The following is an 18072-nucleotide window of genomic DNA, read 5'->3' on the forward strand; positions in this document are numbered from 1 at the left end:
GGGAGAGGGAGAAAAACGTCTCCCTGTCCACTCTCTCTAAACCATGCATAATTTTATAGACCTCTATCATGTCTCCCCTTAACCACCTTCTTTCCAAGCTAAACAGCCCTAAGCATCTTAACCGCTCCCCATAGGACAGTTGCTCTAGTCTCCTAATCATTTTGGTTGCTTTAGTCACTTTAAAGGTTGGATTTAAAAAATCAGCATTGAGTGAGGAGCAGGATCAACCCTGCATACATGGCCTAAGAGGTAGGTGAAGCTGAGAGATGATAAGCAGGCTGTATAGGTTAGGTACATAAGGAGGACACCCTTTCAAGACCTTTAGAAAAAAGATCCCAAAGCAAAACAAAACTTTTAATCCAGTTATGGAAAAGTTTGTTGCCTCTCTTTTTCCCTATCCAACTTTCCTCCTGGTCAAGAATCTCCTTCAATAAGGAACCTTTTTTGCATTAGTAAGGGTTCTGTGACACTCTGGAGTTTGCACACTTATAAGCTGAAGTCAGATTTTAAAATCTTTATTTATCCAACACATTTTATGAACTTTTTACTTAAAGAAACTAAACCGTGTGTAGTAAAAAAAAAAAAAAAAAAGATAGCTTTATGATCCCAAGAAATCTTACATATCTAATTGTATGTGATATTTGAAAACTTCTGTTGTTTTGAACCCTCACAACAGGCAGTCTTTCTAGGGGTCCGATTGAAAAGATTAAAATGCAATATCAATCCTACTCTAGTTAAGCTATGAAAAGACTTACCAGCATTTGTGCAGTTCTTTAATTCACTCACTAGATGGAGATCAAAAGCAGCCTAAGCAGTATTCCTCTCCTCTCCTTGGTCACCACTGATTCAACAGAAAATGAAAACACATGATATTGGTTACTTTGCCAAGCATTTAAACTTCTTTCCACTCCCAGAAAGATTAATTGTTTTGGGAGATTAAGGCAGAAAGGGAAGGTTTTGAGTGATCCTGAACTGCTGAATTGTTACTACAATTATAGTGTTATTTATTTTTTCTGGTATGCAGGGAATGTTTCTCTCCTGATTGTGAGAAGCCAACCATAAAATGGCTCATAGCTGTGGAACAGAATTTGATTAATGGCAACATTCTGATCTACGGCAGCATGGCCAAACTCTCCCTTTGAAATCATGTGGAACTTCTGGCCAGTTTGGTTTGTATTTTTGCCCTGTTCCATCCAAGCCAGTGTTTGAAATGTTGGGAAGAAGAAAGCTTTGCACAATCTGGATAGAGAAGTTAGTAGTGGCGGCAGCAGCAGCAACCTGAGACCCCAAATTTAAGGACCCCCAGAAATGCATCATAGATTTCTGGGAGCATGAAAATGAAGGTGAAGCTGAAAGAGAACTGGGGAGGACAAAGGAAATGGTGCTTGAGAACATGGTGGGAGCAGAAAGCAGAGGGACGGTGGTCAGAGGAAGGGTGGGGCTGGATATGTGGGCAGCTCTCAGCTGCACAAAGTTCCTTGGGTCACTTTGGAATAGTGCAGCGTCTGTGAGAAAGGAGTGTTTTGTCTTTTGTGTAGAAACCCAGCTCCAGGAGGAGGGAAAGTTTGTATTAAAACAGATGTTAAGGAGCTGATTTCGAAGAATGAAAAATAGAGGTGGTTTTTTAAAAAAAAAATTTCACAAGAGCTCATAATGGTTCCAGAACATTTTCTTTTGGCATCTCAAATGCCATTTGAACAAAATAAATGTTCAATTAAATAGCATTAACAAGGAGTAGTTGGTGTGCTAAAAGTGTAGCTAGTTTGCAAGGGAACGAGAGCAAAATAAAGCTGAGGTAAACAGCTAGGCAATCTGTTGGAGAAAGTAAAAGGTTTTCCTGCTGGAAATAGAAACTTTGCATGCGTTGAATGAGCTGCGTCGGACTGAAAACCATCAAATGTGACACATTTCCTATACATAAAGTCCTTTCAAATTGAGAAAAATGTGTGATTTGTATATCACATGCTGCTTAAGACATGCATTGTTTATATGCTGTGGTGGGATATACGTTTTTCAGTAAGTAAATAAATAAGCTGCAGACGGTCATGGTCGCCAGCATGGGTAACTAAGAAAGGAGACTTTGAGTCAGTAGTGCGGTTTGACAGGTCCTGACCTTAAAATCAGTAAAGGAATAATATTATTATACCAGTAGCTTAGCAGTGGAGGTCTCATAATAAAACACAGAAACATAATGCCTTTGATTACTATATTTCATTCAGCAGAGCATCACTGTAGCATTAGCGAAGCCCGTTTCCCCATAATTCTCTGCCTCTAACTCTTTCAAGCAGTATTATTTTATTTGCACGTTAAGTAATTCAGTGTTGTACTGTTGACACTGCAGCTTCATAGGAGAATATCTATTTTGTCCCCTAGCTGAGAAAAAATACCGTATTTTCCGGCGTATAAGGCGACTGGGCGTATAAGACGATCCCCCATTTTTAGAATTAAAATACAGAGTTTGGGAATGTCCCAAGGAAGGTGTCACCCCGCCCACCGCCCCCCAGCGGGGGGAAAAGGGCCCCTTCCCTCTGGCCCTTGCCCTGCCTGGAGAAAGAGAAGTCCTGATCCAGCAAGGGCAGCCCCCCGGCTGGAGAGGGGGTGGGGGGCTTCTCTTGGCGTCACCTCCGCCCAGGCCGGATTTCGGCTCTTTCTGCAAGCGGTGGGAGCGCCCGAAGAGGCGGCCGCACGGCGCTCCGGGTCTTCGGAGGGGTGGTCGCGCCGGGGCTTGGGGGTGCTTGTTGCGCGAGGGGCAGCCGGGGAGAGGGGGGGCGGAGGAGCCGGCGCGAGAGGGCGTGGAGAGCCGGAGCGCGGGGATGGCGTGCCTCGGGAGGCAGGCGAGCTGAAGCCAAAGGCGCGTGAGGGGCCCCGAGGGGAGGGGAAGCAAAGCCCTCCCCCAAATAAAACACGGGAGGGGAGGGACGGGAAGGGAGGAGGGAATACGCACGCAAGCCCCACGCGCTTACGCGGGAGTCAGCGGGCGCGCCTGAACTCCACGGGGCTGGGACGGCGCTCCGGAGCGGAGCCCAGAACATGGGGGTGGGGGGGCAGACCCCAACTCTTCCTGCGGGAGCTGCGCGCGCCCCGCCGAGCACGCTTGCCAAAGTCCGGCTGGAGTTGAGGAGGGGGGGGCGAGGGCTGCCTGCGCGTCCCCCTGCCGCCCCGTCCCTTTGCGGTGCCCCGCCGCACGGCTACCCATCCCGGCCAGTCAGCGGGGCGAGGGGCGACCCCTCTAGCTCCCCCTCTGCCGGTCTCGGGGGCGCGCACTCACCGGGCGGGCTGCTGCTGGGGTGGCATCGCCGGCCGGGCACTTGGCGGCAGCTGCTGCTGCCCCTCGAGCAAGGCCTCGTCTTCTTTCCTCTCCCTCCCTGGAGGCGAGGCAGGGAGAGAGCCTCCCCGGGCAGCGGGAGCCCCGCAGCCAGAGACGCCGGCTGTAGCCGAGGCTCAGCCCCGGGCTCCGGCGGGAGGGCGGGAGCCCGAAGCGGCGGGACGTGGCTCTCGGGGGGAATCGGCGAGAGGAGAAGGGAGCGGGGAAGAAGAGGGGGACGGGGGCGAGAGTAAGGGCCCTCGAGAAGGGCGAGGCTAAAGGCGAGGGGAGAACTGAGCCGACGGCCCGCGGAGGGCGGGGCTAAAGGGGGGTTTAGAGGGGAGGGAAGCCCATAAAGGCGGAAGCTGAAGCGGAGGCTGGGGAGGAAAGACGATACCCGGCGTATAAGACGACCCCCCAGTTTGGAGAAGATTTTCCTGGGTTAAAAAGTCATCTTATACGCCGGAAAATACGGTAGTGACTATCTCTGGAATTTAGCAAGAAAATCTGCACAATTCTATTCTACCTAATAATTTATGCCCAGGAGGAAAGAAGTAGTTTCACTCTATTTGTTAAAATAAGTATATCCTGTTTTTTAGTTCCCTCCAAGTGGCTTATCTCTTCATAAAAATCAGTTCATAAAAATATTAAAATGACTCCTAAATGGCTCACATTGTCTTTCATGGAGGTTTAAACAGCCTGGGAAAGAAGCAATACTGAGCTGCTGCTCGTCACCATCTTGAAAACTTGCCCGTACGAATGCATGCTGGGTTGTCAGTGGACACTGTGCATTGTACAAAAATAACAATGCTGCTTGGCCTCAAATAGTTTGTCATAACTGAAGTGCGTAAGCTTCACTGACCCTGATTTATTAGAAGGGAGCAAATCATCGTTTGTGATTTGGGATATTGCCGCACATTAGAGTTTTATGTTGAAATTGTTCAAGACTTTCTATTCCTTGGCTCCATCATCAACCAATAGGGAGACTGTAGCCAAGAAATCAGAAGGAGATTGAGACTGGGAAGGGCAGCCATAAAGGAGCTAGAAAAGATTCTTAACTATAAGGATGTATCATTGGCAACCAAGATCAAGTTAATTCATGCCATAGTATTCCCTATTACTATTTATGGGTGTGAAAGAAGAAAGCTTATAGGAAGAAAGTAGATTCCTTTGAAATATGGTAAGGGAGGAGAGTGTTACAGGTACCGTGGACTGCCAAAACAAATCAGTGGGTTACAGATCAAATCAAGCCTGAACTGACCCTAGAAGCTAAATGACTAAACTAAGGCAAGAGTCATTTGAGAAGGCAAGAGTTACTGGAAAAGACAATCAAGCTAGGAAAAGTTGAAGGCAGCAGGAAGAAGACCCAAGCGATGGAGTGACTCTATAAAGGAAGCCACAGCCCTCAGTTTGCAAGACCTGAGCAAGGTTGTTAAAGATAGGATGTTTTGGAGAACATTGTTTCATAGGGTTGCCATAGAGCTGTAGAAACCCCTCTGACAACAACCATGCCTTTGTGTTCAAGGTGAAACTCCATCCACAACATTCAGTCAATAATGGCTGCTTCAGCCATGCAAGTCTTGACTGATAGTTTTAATATTCATAATTTCCTTTCCTCATTTTCAAGTGTTGCGGTCGGTAAGTGGCAAACACGTCCAAATCTACTCTTATAACAGGGTAAACCTCAGACAAAGGCTGCTGTGGATCTTACTGCCCATATCTTGAACTTTCCACATTTCAGTTTGTGTTGCTAATTCGTTGTCATAGTAATAAAAATGTATCAGTGGAAGCCTTGTCAATTGGGAAAATTCAAGGAAAAGCTCAATGTACACATTAAAGTAAATAAATGGCAGAACTCAAGCTGTGGTGAAAAGGCATTCCATTAAGTTGATTTATTGAATATTATTAGATTTAATTATTAAAAGTACAGTAATTACACTCCATGTTCTGGTAACGAATATTGGCACATGGCTCACGTGTGCATTGAATTTAATTAGTGTTAATTGAATGCATTAAATAATAGAAGGATTAACATCTGTTACAAAGCCAAACACATAGATTTATAGCTCTTTGAATAAAAATTGGCCTCTAGGATAGCTGGTCAATAAATCTTATCAATGACCTTCTTTTAATTGGCATCTGAATCTGTAAGTGTGGAGTTCAGTTGTCTGATTTCTTTTTCTTTTGCTTGTTTGAAAAAATAAGCTGGCACCTTTCTAGCATAGCTATTGATTACTTGCCCAGTCTTTCAATCTACCAACAGTCAGATTTGTCAAGAGATTGTATGGAACTGGTTAAGTACAGAAAAAAGGCTTGGTACCAGCATAAAGAAGTCTTGCTAGCAGGTGTCTGCACCAGTAGCTTTGATGCGAGTATCACAAATAATTTGTTCTTAAATTTACTACAAATTGCTTATGTCATCTGCACCTCACCAGCTCCCATTAGTGTTCCACTAATAAGTTTAGTGTGACTTTTAATACCATTTTAATGAAGTACTGTCTCTTCAATGCATTGCAGTGTACTAAATAGACATCACGGGAACTGTAGTTTCTATTGCCTAGAGTAATCTCAAATGCATTGTGTATGGATGGAACCACTTGGGAACACGATATGGGCTGGAGCTTCCGCCTATCTAGTGTTCATTCTACTTTTATTCCAGGGACCTTTGCATTGTGAACATAGTTCTCCTTTCTTCTATGTTATGCTCACAAAAGCCCTATGAGGAAGGTTAGCCTGTTACACTTTCAAATAAACTTAGCAGAATAAGTTCAGTGTTGAAATCTTTAAAGCCCAGGGATAGACAGATGGGATCTGACACTGATGACCCATCTAAAGAGGTGGATTTGACTGACAGAAGTTAATGCCACCCTATACAATGTGCCCCTGTTTTAGGAAGGTTATGCTGTTGCAAGCGCATTGAAATGCGCCATGTTGAAGAAACTTAGTGCACAGCAGGAAAAAACGTTTGGTTTTGGGTAGCAAAATTTCAAAAATTCTGTCAGCTCAGTATGTGCAGGGCAGATGTGATACAACTATCATTATGCAAATTGTGTTCACATATTCTAAACACTAGTTATGGTTAGAATGGACCTTAGCTGTGAGTTCAGAAAGCAGCTAGGGGATATGTGCCCTAGTATATATTCTTAGGTTGCAGTTTATTTTGTGTATAAATGCCTATGATTTAAATGTTTCTATAAAGTGACTGTATGAAAAAGACCATCCAAAACCCAAAAACTTGCACTCTGGATATATTTTTTTAAAAAACATTTTATTAAAAATTTAAACATTACATACAAACATTACATACAGATTAAAACTTCTTCCAAGGAAGTCAGTGAACAATTATGAATAAGCCAGTAAATAATCAAAAATATTAATTTATACTATCAATTTTACTTAGTAATAGACTGGTCTAAATTGCATATAACTCTTGCACTCTGGTTATTGTGACATCTCCATGCCTTATTTTATAGGGTACCGATAACAGCACTGTTCAAATCAAAATGTTCAGTCAAACTTCCATACTGGTCTTTTCTGTATCTCTGCCTTTCACCGTCAAAGTCATTTGCTGAAAGCAGTAAAAATAAAAAGTGTCTTTCTACATTAGAATCCAAGTCTGTAAGTTAATATGCTACGTGGTAAATTCTTAATTCTGCTTAAAATACGAACAATTAATCAGTGGCAAACCCTTATTGCTTTTTCAGTTTTTAATTATAATATTTGGATTAGGATGTTCACACATAACAAAGGACACCACCACTCTTGTATTTTTAGGGCAGCATTAATTGTAAAAATTTTATAGGAATAGCTGTAAAATATTTAATGAGAACCATATAACTGCATTTAATAAAATTGTTTATTGGCAATATAGCTATAAAGTGACTTAGAATTCCATCTGGTGAACAGCTTTTACTTTTTAGGTTTTTTTTTGAAAAGAATACTTCATAAAAATGGTCTTGTGCTTTGGGATAAATATCTATTAATTGAGGGACAGTTCCCAACATGATGCTTGGTCCTCGCAGGATGACTTCTTAAGATACACATGTGAAAACAATATATCGGAATTATCCTCATAACTGATCCAGGGACAATCATAAAATAATGCTAGATGGAATTTGGAATCTGACATGGGCTTGTCCTAGGAAACTATAGACTATTTCTTCCACAAGTTTTTGACATGCATGTGTGGCTGGAGTCACTTCCTAGAGTAGTCTTATGAACTCTGCATGTGTAACAAACAGTCCATACTCGTATTGGGATCCCATGCTTAACAACTCTGGGATGAATTATATGAAGTCATGTTAGCAAATACCACAGCCAGGGCATCACCTAAAAGACAGGTTTATAACATTTAACATTTGGATACTCAAAGGGAATCTGGTCTGTAATGACTGGGATCCACCAGAACATTTCCACAGAGTTCAGGTTTTCTGCAAAAGGCTTTCTTGCCTTCTCCTCCCACTGTAGTGCAAAATCCCCCTACCACAAAAATGCTGCTTTTAGAGGCCAGGGGACACCCAAGGAATAGCTTTTGAGGTGACATTGCTTTTGAGGGGAAAGTCATACTTCATGGCGGAAATTCTGCTGACCACAGAAATGATCTGGTGCATCCGATCCTCTGACTTTTGCAGACTTTTGCGGTCTACTTGAAATAGCCTTCAAATATCTCCATGTGTAGCATGCAATGCTGCATGAATCATTCTTTTGTGGGGAGAATTTTTATGCCACCACCAGGAATGTCTTGCAACCTGGAAACTCTCTTTGTTGCGGTGACTCACTCAACATTTGTCGTGAGAAACAGCCACCATATAGGGATTTTTGAGCAGCTGCTTCCCTGTGACAATTGTATTCTGTAAGCCAGCCCTTGGAAACACTGGACAAGATTTGATTTGTTATGGAAAGAAATATGGGGAGGAGAAAAAATAGATGGGCAGGAAGTATTAGGGAAGCTCTGATCCTGCTGTGATATCTGTCAAGAAAAAGAAGGGGACTCTCAACATATTCAAGAAACCAAGAACAAAGGAGAACCCAGTAAGGACAGAAAAATGTGACAAATTGTGTGTAGAAGAGTATTACACAACTGTATTACACAACCTGAGAAGAGTATTACACAACTGATAGAATTTTGATCAATACAAAAACAAAACAAAAACCTCCCAAAGTCCTATTAGTATCATACAGACAGTGATGTTCCGATAGGGCCAATTTCCAAATTATGGAATATCCAGGTTGGGTCCAAAGCCTCCATCCTGTGTAACAATTCCACACATGCCCCTTAGTATCTAGATGCATGGTGACTAATTCAGATTGCAGCTGCAAGATGCATGAAGAAAAGGGTTTAGCTTCCCCACCAGTTGGGAAAACCCACATAGGTCCTTTGGGGGAAACCCAATGCAGAAGCTCATGAGTTTTCATGTGGATAATCTCCAGTGGGCGAAAGAGTGTCCCCGTCAAACTGTTTGAGGTGAGGAAAATAGCACCGGGGGGATGTTGAACCCCCTTTTCCATTGGCATCACAGTTGCTGTCTTAATCAACACACACATGAGAATTAAGGAACTTGCGTGTGACTGGTACATAAGACACTGTATGGGGTTCTTGGCCCTATCCTGTGTATTATGGAAATCAGCTCTGGACTCACATTTGGAAATTAGCCATATGCAGGGAGCTTTGGAGCCAGGTTCTTATCTATACTTGGGCTCCTACAAACTTTGTTACAGAACACCCTTTTGCTAATGCATAAAAACAGAACTGAAGAGGAATGTGATATTTGATCCTCCTAAGAAAGAGATTAACATAAGTGGAGGGCTTTTTGAAATAGGTTCCTTTCCCTTTTATTAATGAGTTCAAATGGCCCGTTAGTATATTGCTGGTTCTTCAACTTAGTTTTGAGCATCCTACAGTTTCTCTGAAGGTCACTGCAATCATTTCAAGCTCAACTATATACCTTTCTGTTGAGATTTGCCTAAACATTAATGTTTCCCTTTATCTTTAAAACAGAAGAGCAAACCCATCATTATGACTCTTTAATTGATACAGTAGTACAAATTTGGAGGATGCTACACATGTCTTTTCTGCCAGATGCTGCCTCGGGCAATGGCAATCATCTCTGTGAATAGTAGGGAAACTTCCCAAATGTCTCAAGGGACATTTATTTTTCTACAGCAGAACCGTGCCACTTTTTAAAATAGCAAGTCATCAAATAATGTGTCATTTCCCATTGAATGTACATGTCTAAGTTGTACTGTGATTTTTGTTCCCCTAGAGGAAAAGAACAAAAGATTATCCTGATGCATATAAAACTGTAAAAGGATTTTAAAACAAACTTTAGCGATGACATGCTGCGGTTTGGTTCCTCTCTGTGGAAAAAAAAAATTCACACTGCGGTGGAAAAACGCCGTTCACTAAACGATATGTTAACATCATGCTCTCAAATGAATTATCTGGTCCTGTGTAAAAAAGAATAGATACTGAAGTTGTGGAACTTTCAGGATTTCACTTGAAAATTTATGCTGCGTTTCTTTTAGTACGTTGGTGATGATGGCTATTGATTTGTATAACAACTTTGGTTGTTGTGGAAGCGAATGGGCAGAGAGCACCCATGTATACCTCTCCCCTGATTCTGAGGATAAAAATCAAACGATAAATAAATAAATAATGCGCTGTTTTAGAAGAGCTGCTGTTTATTTATTTAGGCGGTTCACAAAGCATACTCACATAAATGACAAAATCATAAAAGCGATGTGTTTATGCATACGCATGACAATTAAAATAATGCAATTTTCCTCAATGTTAATAGCCACCCCACCCCCACCGAAATTTATACAAGCATCTCAGACACAGCTCAGCAAAAAAAAAACTTGTCAAAACAGCGCCATCTTATTATAAGCCCTGCTTTTTGAAACTGTTCTTACTCACTCCAGGCCTTATAGGTAAGGATAGACTAGAAATTGACATCAGATAAATGCACAACATATCCCACAGCATGTTTTATGTACCGTCAGGCCTACACATCCCTGTGCACATTATGATTAATGTGCACTGTCTGTCCTTAATAGACAAATTGAGATTTGAACCACAGCATTCCAGTGTTTGTTTTTGCTTATTTTTTAAAAAAACCCACCTTGGATACATGCATGCCAAATTACACTGTGATGACTGCATATGTAGGTAGCCCGCTAAGGATGGCATACATCTCAGGGCCACGGATCTCCAGATGATGGCCCTCAAAGAAGAATTAGTCTGATTGGGCATCAAGTTCATAGCTGAGGAACCAGAGGAGTGACATGAAGGCAAACACAGGCCTCCCTTTCTCCCCGTTAATAATATCCAGTTGCTGTGAGGAATGTGGAAGTGGTTGCGATTATTTTGACAAATGCATTTATCTCTCTATTTTATTGTATGATACGGCACAAGGGAAACGCTGGTGCAGTCATGCACAGCAATAATTTATTGGTGGTTTAGGGATGCGGGCCCAGAACAAATTCTAGACAAAAGCAAAACATGTTTGGGTTTTTACAGACTGCCTTGGCAACCGGACCAAGGCTGCAATCGGGAGTGCCAACATTTGGTCTTTCGTTTGCCCGAGTCGTGGTGACAGCTGAATGGTGACCTGGGTTTGCTTTTAATTACCGCCAAGAAGAAAAAAGGCCCTTGCATTCATCTGCAAGCAATTTCACAACACAAGCCATATAGTTGTGATGATTGAACTAGCTGCATGATTTAGAAAAAAGTAACCCAGTCTATAATCATGACATGATGGTCTGTTTGGGGGATAGGAGTAAGTTTTAGAACTGAGGCAAAAAACACCTCACTGAAATGAAGAATAAAGTTGCAGGGATGCTTCACGTACGTATGAGCACTCCCGCACTTTCTCGTCTAAGATTTTTTACCATGAGGATTTAAAAGGGTCATGCTTCAGAGAAGCTAGGAGCCCCTCAGTGCTAAAGTGCACCTTAAGTTGTAACTTACAGGGGCATTTTTCACGGTAGATTATGCTTCTGTTTTGCCACGGACTAAAAAAACACACGATTTAAATGTTTTTTTCGTGGCCGCGATTTATCCCCGTCAATTATCTGTAGTTTTGGTTTTTCATGGGAACAAAGTACGCTGTATTTGACAACGGTTTGGTCTGTCCCTTTTGCAGGAGGCCTCCCCTTCCAACAGGCTCATTGTTTATGCCTGCCCCCAGCTCCGCCCCAACTCCGCCCAGCAGATTACCTCGTGCAGTTCACCAGCCCCAGCGCAAAAAACAAGCACCAGTCCCTCAGACCCTGGAGAGCCACTGTCGGTCTGAGTAGACAAATACTGACTTTGATGGCCCAAGGGTCTGATTCAGTAGAAGATAGCTTAAGGTGTTCATGTGAAAGTCACTTGCCCGTTCAGCGTCCCAGTAGCCCATTCATATTTGCATGTGGATTTTTGGTAGGAAAGCTAGTACATTTTGCATGGATTAAGAATATACCTACCTAATTCTGAAGGTTTTCAAACAGGTATTGTGGAACATTCTAATTATCATCTTCCTTCATTGTTCCTAATCTTTCCTAAGATCTCTTTAACACCAGTTTTATAACCTGTCGTCTTTTTTCCTCTGTTCTCTCCCCCTACCCACATTAGAATTCAGGAGAAAATTCTGGTTGCTCATTACATTCAGAATTGGCATTCGTTCACGCTTGTGTCATGTTGTGATCTTTAATTAATATTTGCAGTGTGTCAGCTTGTAGTAAAATGCTAAATAAAAAGTTAGACTTTTATTGCAAAGACCAGCAGGAATGAGCAGCGGCAGATGAAAGTGAAAAGATGCCAACTTTTTGCATCCCAAAATTGATTTTATGCCAATGAATTTCTGCATATCACATGCTAAAATAGTAAGAAGGGGTGGAGAACTACAGTGTGATAGATTAGACAATATATTGAGTAATTTTTATGACGTTTATATTGAAATTAACTGCTGGGGCTTTATCAAGCCAAATGTATCTTGTAAATGCTGCCAGAGAGAAATAACGTTATTAAGTAAAAGGAGGCAGCGTCGTCTTTCTTGAGTAGCTCAAGCGGCTGAGTCTGCCAATGGCTTTTTGAGACCCGGTGAACGAGTGCAAAATCAAAGTCAGTGGTACATTTGCTCATTTCAAAGAAGCACCTCAGAGCAGGTTGAGGGAACGCTGTGTTTTTGGAGCTTATATTGCAAGTCTTCATTTACTCCATAAGTCCTTGTCAGGCCAAGGTTCCCGGCACAGCCCTCGAAGACCTTGAGTCTGCCACTCGGGGATGAATTTCTGTGCTGTGGTTTCAAGAGAGCTACATAACAAATCCTAAATGTGTTTATTTAAGTGGAGCACATGGGCAAGGAAGCGTGCTTGGATCGCAGACTGTGTAATTCAGGGCTGGGTTTTTAAGAAAGAGCGATGCTAGGGCTGATGCCTACCTGTTAGCCGTGGCCAGGGCTTCCCACATACAGCATCTAGCAGCTTTCATCATCATTATTCTTCAATGCAGAACAGTTCGTGTTAGCAGTTCTGCAGCACTGCACCTTTCGTGGCAGATATTGACATCTGGATGTGAATCTAATGTATAATGCACATACTCAGAAACATTCTGAACACATGAAGCTGCCTTATACTGAATCAGACCCTTGGTGCATCAAAGTCAGTATTGTCTACTCAGACCAGCAGCGACTCCCCAGGGTCTCAGGCAGGGGTCTTTCACACCACCTACCTGTTACGCCAAGCACAGAGGGAGTCTCTTTTTATTTGGGGAAATTAGCTGGAGACTAAATAGAGCTTTGCAAGAGGCTGGTGTGGGGATCTTTCTAAACCAATTCTGCCCCTAGGTGAGTGAGCCAAATGGAGAGCAACCCAATAATGAAGAGGCCTTTATCAATTTTAAGGGTTTTATTAAAAGTAATCAAATAGGGTTAAAACACACAAACAATTCCCAACACACACAGAGCTAAGAAAGTAAAGGGTTGAGATACCCAAGCGGTTCATAGTCACCTTTCCTGCAGAACGAGGTCTCAGAATGGACTTCCCCTCCAGGAGCAGGGCTCACATCTCGTGTTCTGGATCCAAAATGAGAAGCCACTGACATATGCCAGGGCTCTCTGTTTTATAGTCAAATTCTGCCCCTGGGGCAGACTGATTCACAGGGCATGTGAGCAGTGGGTCACAAAGGTAAGATTGCTTCATGAGTGGTGAAAGATTATGGGTGAAAAGGATTGATGGCTGTTAAGTATCGATTGATTGCGATATTGACAGCTGGCCGGGAGTTAGGAGGAGGAGAAGGGGAAGGAGAGAATGGGAAAATGGGATTAGCATGTAGTCAGACTATCCCAGAGAAGGAATGCAAAGTGAGGAAGGGGAACTGTCATTGTTCAGAGTCCAAGGTCGTTAGGCAGATCTTGATAGGCTGGCCATCTTCTTGGTTATGCAAAGTTGTCCAAGAAGGCAGTTCCAGGGGCGAGTCAGTGCCAGGGAGGCTCAGGAGCAGATTTTGGAGTTCTCTGTTCTGCTCTTCATTCACCTCCAAGATGGAGTCCCGGCCCACTTCCCTTCTCCGGGTCCAGGTGAGTGGCCATTCGCAGGTCCCTGCTGGCTCCGTACAGTGACGTCCGGTGGGGTGTCTGGGGTGCTCCTGTGCCTTGGAGCGTGGTGCTACGCCTCCCCTGCCATTCAGCAACAGTCCCAATGTACAGACACGAGAGTCCAAGGGTGTCCATATTACAGGGGGTATAGAAGGGTATCATTACATACCTGCCTAGTCCCTTTAACTGGAGATGCTGGGGATTGAACCTGGGACCTTCTGCATGCCAAGCAGAGGCTCTACCACAGAGCAACGGCCCCTTCCATTACTTGGTTTCTTCCAGGTTTAATTCTAGCAGTGACAACTGTGCTGAAATACAGCCTGGATTAAACCCTGGAGATACGATTTGTGAAAGAAAGAAACAAAGAACAAATGCTATCCTTTTCTATATGACAGCCAGTCAGTGGGCTTAGAAGGGTGTAACTTTGCTTAGGACGACTCTGTTTAGGGGGCTGTCAGATGAGATGTGTGACTGGATCTCCCTAGTGATTTCGGAAGAGTAGTTTCAGATGTCTTTGGCCTCTCTTCAGATAAGGGCCATACATTAAAGGGAACAGAGAGTGTTTAACTCCTTTCACCCGCACAAGATTGTTAATTGAAAATGGGGTCTCCACATCTGGCTGTGAGACATCTGCTGAAGGGGAAACAAGAGGAGTGAGTAAGTTGTAGTACATAGTTTTTGCAAAAAAAATCTACTTTTCTAGATCTAAGGTCATAGGCCAACAAGAAATATTAGTTGCACACTGTGCCCAACATGACTAGTGATAAAATTGGTGTTGCTTTTATAATGTAAACGGGGGAAGGGATCAAGAAGAGGGTTAGATATTGGTTTTCATTGTCACACACTTAAATTTAAAGTAGCACTGCTGGTTTTGAAGATTGATGATACCAGAGAGTAGAATCTAGCTCCTGTGGTTTTTACTTTTTAAAGTGATTCTTTTCACCCAATATTCATGGGATGCTTTCTCTGCTTAGTACATTAGCTAATAAAAAAAGCATACACACACGCACACAAATCCAATTACAAAATAAGCAGTGTACCAGAAAAATATAGATCCCAATCTTGATGTTGAGGTATTGCTCATTGCAATGTTTCATTCTTACCAAATGACAAGGCAATTACAGAGTAAAAAGAATCGGAGCTCATAAGAATCCAGCTGTTTTGCTGGCTTACTAAAGGGGTACATTTAGGAGGGAAGGCAGCATAGTATAGCCTGATCTCAGATCTTGGAAGCTAAGCATGGTCAGTACTTGGAAGGGAGACCCCCAAGGAAGGCTCTGCAGAGGAAGGCAATGGCAAACCACCTCTGATTCTTATTTAATGATGATTAAAATGATTAGGGGACCAGAGCAAGTGCCCTATGAGGAGCGGTTAAAACGCTTAGGGCTGTTTAGCTTGGAGAGAAGGTGGTTAAGGGGAGACATGATAAATGTCTATAAAATTATGCATGGTTTGGAGAGAGTGGACAGGGAGAGGTTTTTCTCCCTCTCCCATAATACTAGAAAACAGGGTCATCTGCTGAAGCTGTAGGGTGAGAGATTCAAAACAGATAAAAGGAAGTATTTTTTCACACAACGCATAGTTAAATTGTGGAACTCCCTGCCCCAAAATGTGGTGATGGTTTCCAACTTGGAAGGCTTTAAGAGGGGAGTGGACATGTTCATGGAGGAAAGGGGTATTCACGGGTACTAGTTAAAATGGATACTAGTCATGATGCATACCTATTCTCTCCAGGATCAGAGGAGCATGCCTATTATCTTAGGTGCTGTGGAACACAGACAGGATGGTGCTGCTGCAGTCATCTTGTTTGAGGGCTTCCTAAAGGCAACTGGTTGGCCACTGTGTGAACAGACTGCTGGACTTGATGGGCCTTGGTCTGATCCAGCAGAGCTTTTCTTATGTTCTGTCTTGCCTTGAAATCCCCTTGCTAGGGTTGCCAAAAATCGGTTGCGACTTGGCGGCACATTACACACACACACAAAAGTGTATGTATTAATTATGGCTCACCTGTTGCATCTTCAGTGTTGACTACTAAGAAAGCATCAGAATTTTAGAATACACCAAAGTAACTCATTACATTTGAATAGGCTTAAATGTTGCTTAGTAAGTTAGGGCAAGATCTCCCCTATGCCCTACCTGGCAGGTGCAGCCCTTTGATGTATGCAGGTGTCTATATGTGGGAATAAGACCAATGAAGAGATCTGTAGGAAAGAATTCTGCATATGAGAACGGTAGAAAGGAATTCATTGGGCACTAGATTGGGGGCTAAGAGTTGTATCATATGATCCTCTAAGTTTAATCCTATGGGTTTCTTCTGCTAAATTTTCCTTCAAGAAAGTGTTCCTCCAATGGGAAATAAGTTTTTCTTCCTGGTGGAAAAAGGCTTCCTTTGTTGAAGGAAGTCTTTCTCCATTGGAAAGAAGACTTAGAGGACTTTGAAGACTTCTTTCTATTGGATGAAGACTTGGTGAAAAGGGCTCATAGGATCCAATGCCAAGAAATCTAATACATTTGGTTGGATTCAACCACCGTTTCCACTGGTTCAAAGAGGAGGAGGGGGTTCCCTCTTTGACTACCAAAAAGACTGCTGGGGATCATGAGTCTTGCAAGGACAAATCCAACTTAGATGAGGGCTGGCATCAGTAAAATTAAATGAGACTGGATCCAAATTAGTGTTTACAAATTCTCAGTGAGTTTCCCATTCATCACACATATATAAGATTTGTTACGTTGTGTTTCTTTCTCCCCCCCCTTCTCTTTGGGGAAGAAAATTGCATCATGACTCTCACACTTACCAACTCTTCTCTATGCAACATGTTCTTCTAAATGTATGTCCTTCCCTCCCATCCCATTTTAGGTTGCACCCATCATTAAAGAGAGAATGATGAAAAAAGGCAGCATGATGATTGGATACCAACCTCATTGCGGCAAAGCGAACTTCTTTCGCCAAGTAATTATCAGCCCCCAAGTGAGCCGTGAAGACATGGACTTCCTGCTCGACGAGATAGAATCCCTTGGCCAAGACTTGTAACTGGTATTCCACAACACAAGGGACTCCTTGTGTGTGTACAGAGTTTACAGATTAAACCGGAGGATAATGGTACTAGACCATGGAGCCCATAGATCAATGCATAAATAACTGTAAACCACAGTCTGAAACAATGTTTGGGGAAAGGGACAGGAGGGAAGAGATGCTTTTGAAATAAATATTCTGTGTTCAATGTTGGCAGGTGTTAAGTTGATAATTGATGTTAAGATGGGCCAAATGTTAACCAGTGACAAATTGTTATAAGTTATTTGAAGTCAATGGGGTTTCCATTGCTACAAAAGGCCTGAGCTTGGGTTAATGCGTATTAAAAAAATGTTAGTGTGGTGCTGGCTAAAATGTAGAGACTCAGGGTCAGTGGTGATGCAACAGTTTGTGGACTGGAGTGCTCACTTGTCTACCAGCTTTTCTCCAAAAACACCCATAATGTCTTTGGAGATCAAAATGTTGCAGTTGATTCATAAGCCTTTTTTTACTTTTTTTGAAAAATGTGATTTATGAGTGGTGGACCCTAATGTGGTGATCTGGGTTGGTTTCCCCACTCCTACACATGAAGCCAGCTGGGTGACCTTGGGCTAATCACAGCTCTCTTAGAGCTCTCTCAGCCCCACCTACCTCACAGGGTGTCTGTTGTGGGGAGGGGAAGGTGATTGTAAGCTGGTTTTATTCTTCCTTAAGTGGTAGAGAAAGTCAGCCTGTAAAAACCAACTTTTTCTTTTTCTTCTTCTTTATGATCGATTATTCACATTAAATCTACATTGTAAATGCGTAAGCAAGGTATTAAGCATTTTAGAAATATTCAAACTAAAAAATTGACATATACATGTGTGTGTGTTGGTGTGTGTGTGTATACATATATATATATTTCTCATAGAGTTGTATTTTTTTAATGCTGTGTGGCTATTTAAAGATTATTGTAATGATTCAACGAATGGTATGTTTCTAAAAATGTAAAAACTATCAAATTTCACAGGAGCAGAATGTATCTTTGGGAGGATATGGAATGGTAATGATCATGCGTGTAGTAAATTGAAATTTGCTCATAATATTCAAATCGAGATATAGTTTATAAGGCAACTAACTATTTTTGTGATTTTGAAAGACCCATAATGGGTTATCCTATTTTATTTTATTTTATTGATGTT

At 42.4% G+C, this 18072-nt stretch overlaps 1 protein-coding gene across 1 annotated transcript in view; it reads left to right on the top strand.

The window, feature by feature from the left end:
* GADL1 (glutamate decarboxylase like 1) overlaps window positions 1-16958 on the top strand; it is a 99245-nt gene extending 82287 nt beyond the window's left edge. The window contains exon 15 of the mRNA XM_056857596.1: window positions 16739-16958. Coding sequence (XP_056713574.1) covers window positions 16739-16912 — 174 coding nt within the window. The 3' untranslated portion in view covers window positions 16913-16958. The remainder of the gene's footprint in view (window positions 1-16738) is intronic.
* The last annotated feature ends 1114 nt before the right edge of the window (window positions 16959-18072 follow it).

Source organism: Euleptes europaea, chromosome 11 (assembly GCF_029931775.1).
Source record: "Euleptes europaea isolate rEulEur1 chromosome 11, rEulEur1.hap1, whole genome shotgun sequence".
Taxonomy (NCBI): domain Eukaryota; kingdom Metazoa; phylum Chordata; class Lepidosauria; order Squamata; family Sphaerodactylidae; genus Euleptes; species Euleptes europaea.